This window comes from Sinocyclocheilus grahami, unplaced genomic scaffold (assembly GCF_001515645.1).
Source record: "Sinocyclocheilus grahami isolate Dianchi unplaced genomic scaffold, SAMN03320097.WGS_v1.1 scaffold32.1, whole genome shotgun sequence".
NCBI classification, from domain to species: Eukaryota; Metazoa; Chordata; class Actinopteri; order Cypriniformes; family Cyprinidae; genus Sinocyclocheilus; species Sinocyclocheilus grahami.
In genome coordinates this window covers 812,506-821,424 of record NW_015505211.1, presented here as the reverse complement: position 1 = coordinate 821,424, position 8,919 = coordinate 812,506, and the positions used below count along the sequence as shown (strand labels likewise).

At 38.1% G+C, this 8,919-nt stretch overlaps 1 protein-coding gene across 1 annotated transcript in view; it reads left to right on the top strand.

Moving 5' to 3' along the window:
• The window catches only part of LOC107576664 (mediator of RNA polymerase II transcription subunit 13-like), a 115,670-nt gene that overhangs the window by 32,875 nt on the left and 73,876 nt on the right, over positions 1-8,919 (top strand). Inside the window, exon 3 of the mRNA XM_016262810.1 lies at positions 4,828-4,996. Within this exon, the coding sequence (XP_016118296.1) occupies positions 4,828-4,996 (169 nt within the window). The remainder of the gene's footprint in view (positions 1-4,827; positions 4,997-8,919) is intronic.

Sequence of the window (8,919 nt, the reverse complement as noted above, 5' to 3'; positions counted from 1 at the left end):
TATATATATATATATATATATATGTGTGTATATGTGTATATATGTGTATATGTGTATGTGATTCCACCAAATCAGCTTATCTTTGTAAAATAGCACAGCTTCTTAAATCTTAGCTTCTTACTCAGTCAATCAAGCATTATATTATGATAATTTAGCACTATTTAATAATAGAACTATATTAATTTGAACTAAAACTTGGTAACCATTTATTAATGCATATTTGTTATTTTAATTTAGGATTAGTAGTGATGCTTAAAGGGTTAGTTCACCCAAAAATTCTGTCATTAATTACTTGCCCTCGTGTTGTTCCAAACCCGATCTTCGGAACACAATTTAAGATATTTTTGATTAAATCTGAGGGCTCTCTAACCCTCCCATAGACCGCAAGGTAACTACCACGTTCAAGGTCCAGAAAAGTACCAAAATGATCGACAAATAGTCCGTGTGACATCAGTTGTTCAACTGTAAAGTTACGAAGCTACGAGAATACTTTTTTGTGCAAAGAAAAAAGAAACGCTGGATCTGGGTCAGCGTCGCCACATGCTCGTGTCATGATACTGTCGTGATGCACGTCCACAAGTGACCTAGTAGAGACGAAAATGTGGAATAAAGTCGTTATTTTAGTTTTCTTTGCGCAAAAAAGTATCCTCTTAGCTTCATAACTTTACTGATGTCACACGGACTACTTTGCCGATCATCTTGGTACTTTTCTGGACCTTGAACATGGTAGTTACTAGGGTTGGGTATCGTTTGTTTTTGTTTTTTTCGATACCGTGTCTTCCATTTTTTAATAATTGCTCCCACAGTTGATTTTTTCGCACCAAGCTGCTTACCTATTGCAGATTCAGTCTTTCCAGCCTGGTGCAGGTCTACAATTTTGTTTCTGGTGTCCTTTGACAGCTCTTTGGTCTTGGCCATGGTGGAGTTTGGAGTGTGACTGTTTGAGGTTGTGGACAGGTGTCTTTTATACTGATAACGAGTTCAAACAGATGCCATTAATACAGGTAACCAGTGGAGGACAGAGGAGCCTCTTAAAGAAGAAGTTATAGGTCTGTGAGAGCCAGAAATCTTGCTTGTTTGTAGGTGACCAAATACTTATTTTACCGAGGAATTTACCAATTAATTCTTTAAAAATCCTACAATGTGATTTTCTGGATTTTTTTTTCTTCTCATTTTGTCTCTCATAGTTGAGGTATACCTATGATGAAAATTACAGGCCGCTCTCATCTTTTTAAGTGGGAGAACTTGCACAATTGGTGGCTGACTAAATACTTTTTTGCCCCACTGTATATATATATATATATATATATATGTGTGTATATGTGTATATATGTGTATATGTGTATGTGATTCCACCAAATCAGCTTATCTTTGTAAAATAGCACAGCTTCTTAAATCTTAGCTTCTTACTCAGTCAATCAAGCATTATATTATGATAATTTAGCACTATTTAATAATAGAACTATATTAATTTGAACTAAAACTTGGTAACCATTTATTAATGCATATTTGTTATTTTAATTTAGGATTAGTAGTGATGCTTAAAGGGTTAGTTCACCCAAAAATTCTGTCATTAATTACTTGCCCTCGTGTTGTTCCAAACCCGATCTTCGGAACACAATTTAAGATATTTTTGATTAAATCTGAGGGCTCTCTAACCCTCCCATAGACCGCAAGGTAACTACCACGTTCAAGGTCCAGAAAAGTACCAAAATGATCGACAAATAGTCCGTGTGACATCAGTTGTTCAACTGTAAAGTTACGAAGCTACGAGAATACTTTTTTGTGCAAAGAAAAAAGAAACGCTGGATCTGGGTCAGCGTCGCCACATGCTCGTGTCATGATACTGTCGTGATGCACGTCCACAAGTGACCTAGTAGAGACGAAAATGTGGAATAAAGTCGTTATTTTAGTTTTCTTTGCGCAAAAAAGTATCCTCTTAGCTTCATAACTTTACTGATGTCACACGGACTACTTTGCCGATCATCTTGGTACTTTTCTGGACCTTGAACATGGTAGTTACTAGGGTTGGGTATCGTTTGTTTTTGTTTTTTTCGATACCGGTGCCAAATCAGTACTTTTAAAATGGTTCCGGTGCCTGAACCGATACTTATTAAAAAATAAATAAATAAAAATTCCCTCAAAAAATTATGGATTAGCCATTAGCACTATAAACACATGATATCGGTTTCATTCATACTGGACGCCAGAGAACGCGTCGAGAGAAGTCCATGAAAGTTTTATCATAGGGAGAATGCTAAATGTTTCAATACAAGCATTTCAGTCAAATGTAATTTATGCAGTATTTCAAACCTTTAACCCACTTGGGAAAATCAACCCATGGCAACAGTTTAAAAGTAGCCCAATTCTGTGGAAAAAACGTGGACTTGGCAACCCTACATCCAACAAGAGCTACCGGAGTCAGATTTGACTGATCACAGGTCGAGAATTAAGAGATGACTGACAAAACCATGCTGGAGTATTTGCTGCTCAACAGATCTTGAGCTCATTGACAAATATCTGATCTTGTAAAATGTGCTCCCTTTACACAGAGTGCGTGTGATTGCGAAATCGAAACGCTCATTCAAAAATATTTAAATGCACTGCATCCTGAGAGCGGCTCCCTGATGCTCCAAAATTATACACAATATTAGAATGTTTAAAGGAGTGGACATGAAAATCGCGAGAGCGTAACGCATGTTGTGGGAGCAGGCGGCAATGGTCAGAGATTCAGCGGGAGTGGGATTAACAAAACAGCCGAATCCCGGACATTTTGGGCAATTAAGAAAGCCCGGCCGGACGCATTTTTGTAGGTCCAAAAAGAGGACATGTCCGGGGAAAAGAGGACGTATGGTCACCCTAATTTATAATTTATTGCTAATCGATATATTCTTTTTAAAGTAGCCTATGGAACATATTTTCTGCCTCATTCTGTGAGAAGAAGCCACATCAGATCACAAAAAGAAGCGTTTGACTGGTGTTGTGGAGTAAAAAGGTTATTTTCTCTTTTGTTGGACAACAGGTTTAGAAATGTGAATATAAGGGTAGTTTAGCTTTAGGCATTTTAATTTAAGCATGTTTAGCTTAGTTAACGGAAGGCTACCTTCTGCCATCAGAGCAAGTGTTATTACTGCATTCACATGCTCCTTGGATGCTCTCATTTCCGGAGTTGTGCTTTTAAGTCGGAATGTGAAAACAACATGGACACTCTCGTTACTACAAAGATTTGTTGGATTTGTATTATTAGAGCTTTCCGAATTGAGTTCACGTGCATTTTCTCAGTTGGGCAATTTTTTTTGACGTGCGGTGATGTTTCTTACGTCCGTTTCGGAGAACCAGAGGACAAATATTTCAATCGATCGCTCGGGCATGGCACCGAAATGAGGCACCGAAATCTGCGTTCTGATTCGGTTCTAGTACATATCGGTTACATAGGTACTAGGGCTGGGCAAAAAAATCTAATGCGATTTTCATGTGAATCTTGCTTCTGGTGATTAGTAGTAAATATCCAGCACGTGCTTTCAGATGGAGTGGCATTTACTACACAGAGCCGTAGATCACTGACAAGCTACACAAAATCGGCAATGAATCGCCCGCGATTTTGAACGCAATTTTGTGTAGCTTGTCAGGGAACTACAGCTCTGTGTAGTAAATGCCACTCCATCTGAAAGCACGTGCTGGATATTTACTACTAATCACCAGAAGCGGCTTTACTTAAGAGATTCGCATGAAAATTGCATTCGATTTTTTTACACAGCCCTAGTAGTTACCTTGCTGTCTATGGGAGGGTCAGAGAGCCCTCATATTTCATCAAAAATATCTTAAATTGTGTTCCGAAGAGGAACGAAGGTCTTACGGGTTTCGGACAACACAAGGGTGAGTAATTAATGACACAATTTTGGTTGAACTAACCCTTTAAGATATTGTTGGTCATTCAGGGTTTCTGTAAAAAAATATATAATAGTAATAGATTATAGTAATTATTATTAAAAGATATTACTACTACTAATTCTACTACTATACTAACAATAAACAACTCACTAATGATTAATGAGCTGCTAGGTTCATGAATATTAATCACGTTGTCAGCGTTCGCTCTAACTGATTTGCTGAAATCAAAACAGAGACAGTAATAGATGAGCACCAGCCAATTAAATTGCCACTTGCGCATTAGCTCCGCCCACTACAGGAGAAAATGGCATATCTTCTGCTTGTTCTTAAAAACTGAATAATTCTAAATGAACGTTATTTTAACTGGAAAATATAACAAAAATATAATTTACATGTATTGTGTTGACTAAGCGTGGCAAGTAAGACTCTCGCTCTCTCTCTTTGCATGTGTGAGAGAAACGGCGCTCTCAGCAAAGCGACGGCGAGTCACGTGCCTTCACACTAGAGTTTATGGTGCGTCAAATACAGGTGCGCTGCGCATCCATTGAGATGAACTGAAACGGCACATATCGCTTGACGGAGAGTACTTCGTGTTCAGCGAGTGAAAATATATCTGTGCTAAACTTGTAATTAGCCTCTAACACACACACTGGCGAGTAAAATCTAAGAATTTATTAGCCAATGGCTAACAATAGACATTATTTAGTCGCCCAGAGTAAGATTTAGTCGCATATGCGAGTGATTTACTCGCAATGTAGAGGGTTGAATTAATACATTTTTGCCTTTTTGTGTAAAAAAAAAATTGTAAATTTGCTTTATTTTTTGTTTGTGTTTTGTCACTCACTTCTGCAAATTGCTTTCCCATATGAAAGGTACATAAGTTGTTTATAGACAGCAGCAGGTTGGTGACCAGGTCTCCGTGTGTCCTCTCCACAGGCGAGGATGATGGTGTGTGGGAGAGCGGTCTATCCTACGAATGTCGAACTCTTCTCTTCAAGGCCATTCACAACCTGCTGGAGCGCTGTCTGATGAACCGTAGTTTCGTACGCATTGGAAAATGGTTCGTCAAACCCTATGAAAAGGACGAGAAGCCCATTAACAAGAGGTAAGAATACTATTTCTGTTCAGATGTTCTTTCATTTACTCTCATTGTCTTAAATTGATTTTATGTTATCTGTAAGGATTAATTTGATCACTGCTTTGATGGAGCTTGCAATTTTTGCATCCTCCACTGAGGGACTTGCATTAGAGAAGTGCTTGTTTATGAAGCTCAGATTTCTATACAGAGTAAGATCTAGACCAGGTGGCCTCAAATCAACCACGCTTGCTTCACCGTCTGACACCAAAACGTGAATATCAATGCATATTTACACACCATCTCAGTGGGGATTTGAATACAGACCTGGGTGTGTATCCAGAGATTGACTACTTGTGCTATAGTGCAATAATATATATTTTTAATGCCGTTCTCAGACTGCAATATGCTCTTGTGTGTTTGTGTACATTAGCTTCTTGCTGGTGTGCAAGTGCTCGGTCTCCAGCGCTGGATTTCTCCCTGTCAGCATCTGTGCTCTTTGATCAGAAACTGAGACGACGTGTGTAGAGGTGGAAAAAAAAAAAAAGAGCAGCTTGGCTTTTCTCTGCCCTCTGCCACAGTTCTCTCCTCACAGCGTAATTTATTTGCGCTCTTCTCTTATCTTGCTCAAGGTCATTTATACACTCTATTAGCACAGCCAGACAGCATTCAAGTAGGTTCAGAATTAAAAAAAAAAAAATTATCATACAACAATTCACAGCAATGGTTGAACATCTTCAAATGCAAAGCAAGATGTGTTTGAGGTCTTGTTTAATACTGAAATTAATATTTTAATCCTAGAGTCTTTGAATTTTGAAGCATCAGAGGCTGTTTGTTAAACACGGTTAAAACACACATTCCGTTGAGGTCTGTTAAAGAGGCTCTAACTGTGAGTCTGTGTTTTATTGCTCTGTCTTGTCTGCAAATCACTGTGAAGTGACAGAAAAAAGGAACAACAGCGCTTCCTCCTTTAGCTCACCCTCTTTCACTCACACACAGGCACTTTCCTTCCCTCCCTCCCTCTTTCTATTAGTAGTTTAGACAGTGTGTTGAAGATTTAGCAGTCATAGAGATTCAATTTCTCTAATTTTCTAATTTACTTTATTTTTGCCTCTAGCATTTGAAACCAAACGACCACCATGACTCAACATGCACAGCATACAGACTCATTAATTATTAATTGAATACATGCATATTTATTACGTATTTTCAAGTATTTGTCCCGCTCTCCTGTTGTAAACTAATAAAACGTACAGACTCCTTCATCCATTAGATGTTTGAAGCAAAGGTATGGTCTTGTAACATTTGCTTCTTACATTATTGTTCATATGTTTGGGGTCTGTAATGTTTTTGAAAAGTGTCTTATGCTCACCAAGGCTGCATCTATTTAGTCAAAAATACAATAATATTGTGAAATATTGCAATTGCAAATAGGGATGCACCGAATGTTCGGCAACCAAAATTATTCGAAATAAGCGAAAAGACCGAACAAATTGTACCGAACAATGATATGACGCGATTAAATGGCAACCAGCGCAGAGTGAGAGGCGCACACTCTTTATTATGCAGCTCACACATCAGCAGGGTGGAAGCATTTAAACTGTCGGAGAAAGACGTAAAAATCATTGCAAGCACCAACAGCGAGAGACTTTTAGGATTGCATCGCATGTCTTCAATGAGAAGAGGAAGGCAAGCTTTGAATAGCAAGCTTTTTAATTTATGCAATGGTGAAAAAAAAACTTGGCAAAATGCATGGGGGAAAAAAACTCGAAAAACCGTGTTCAGTATTCGGCCTTCGGCCCAGTGTTTTTTTTTTAAATTCGGTTTCCGCTTCTGCCAAGAATTTTCATTTCGGTGCATCCCTAATTGCAAATAGTACTGTTTTCTATTTTAATGTTTTATAATTGTATTTATTCCTGTGATGGCAAAGCTGAATTTTCATTGGCCATTAGTCCAGTCTTCAGTGTCGCATGATCCTTCAGAAATCATTCTAATATGCTGATTTGGAGCTCAAAAACATTTCTTATTACTCTCAATGTTAAAAATAGCTGTGCTGCAATAATATTTTTTATACATGTATTTATGCTTGTCTTTACTGTCACTTTTGGTAAATGTAATAGACCTGGCTGAATAAAATTAATTTCTTAAAAAAAAAAAAAAAAAAGAAAAAAAAATCTTACTAACCACAAATGTTTGAATGATACTCTACATTTAGACACAACCATTAATGTCAAAGCAGTGCATGATTTCTTTATGTCGAGAGTTTCTGCAGAGTCTGGTCTGTGGTAAGATTTAATTCATAACACCTAATGTCTCATATTGGAAAAATCTGGTTCCTCATTTCCTCATTAAGAGTCAGACTGTGTGGTAAAACATCTTAATGTGTGTAAGTGGACGTTTTGTACTCCCTTCATCTCTATGACAAGATAATATGAATTGAAGGGATCTGATTCTCAATCGGTGCTCACTGAGCCTTTTAAATAACAGATTCAGAGGCATAAGAGCGGAGAACAAGGTGTAGTAATGGGCTGTTTGGTGATTAGCATTTCTGGCTGCTACACTGATTCCCAAAGCCTGCTTGCATTTCTCTTGGTTTCAAATCCCTCAGTGATGGCTTGTGTGTTCAAGTCTTAAGCATGTGTATTTTTTCCACCAAGGAGGTGTTTAATTTAGTCCCAGAAGAGCCATCATAGCAGAACACACGTGTCCCTTAGAGGATATCACTTGTCACAAATATGGCAGTGGGTTCCTGCATGCCATTTAAAAACTCAAAACACCTCGGATTCTTCACAGGCCTCCATTCATAAACTGGCAGGGGCATCTTAACCAATCCTTTTTCAAACCAGATATTATAATGATGTGATGTCAACATTCATTTGTAGCATTGATTGATTTTCTTTTTAAAAGTTCAAAAGTTTGGAGAGGTTTTTTTTTTTTTATAAAGAAATTAATACTTGTATTTAGTGAGCATACATTAAAATGATTGAAAGTGATGGTAAACAATTGTACAAAAAAAAAAAATCAAATAAATGCTGTTCTTTTGAATTTTTACATTTGTTGAAATTGACAACAGTTATAAGTTAAGTTGTAATATTTCACAGTATTATTAGTTTTTCTGTATTTTTGATCAAATTAAATGCAGGCTTAATGAGCAAAAGAGACTTCTTTCAATAACTTAAAAAATCTTACTGACCCCAAACTTTTAAACAGTAGTGTAAATGTTTTGTGATTGTTGTTTTTATGTTGTCTTTAACCTCTGTGGACTGTTTAGATTAGGTAAGGTGTGTATAAGGAGTGGAGCTGTACTCGCAGTGCAGACTCTTTTCAGGGATTACCATAGTAAACCTGCTAGACTTCAGGCCTGTGTTGTCCCCACCTTTACTTGTCCTGACGCCCGTCCTCTAGATCCTTCCGCACGGAAAACACAGACAGCCTCTGCAGCATCGCTGGCTTCCTCTCCCTCTCTCTCTCTCTCTCTTTCCTTGCAGGTTTTTTAAGAATTCCAGCTCGTGAATTGACCCAAAACCTTCCTGTTCTTTTCTGTTGTCTTGCGAATGAGCGCACAATGTCTTGTGGTTTCACCATAATTAGAGGATCTGTGGGGAAGGGAGCTCGGAAGCTAGGCTCCGAGAAATGCCAGAAAACTTTTGTTGTATTAGATTTTTTAATTTATTTTGAAATGGTTAGCACACTCCAGCCATATATAGATCTGTGTAGTTTATTCATGTGTTTGTTGTAACTATGCTCAGTCACTAGACGGTTCTCTCATTGGCTGGCTGTACGGTCACACGGCGCTGCTCTGTAACCAAACCCCGATGTGTTTTAGCTGCTTACATCATCCTTCATACGGGTCAGAGCTGTGATCGTGCGCTCTCTCTCTCTCTCTCTCTCTCTCTCTCTCTCTCCCTCTCTCTCTCTCCCTCGCTGGGGGCTTGTGTAGCACAGCCTTTTCT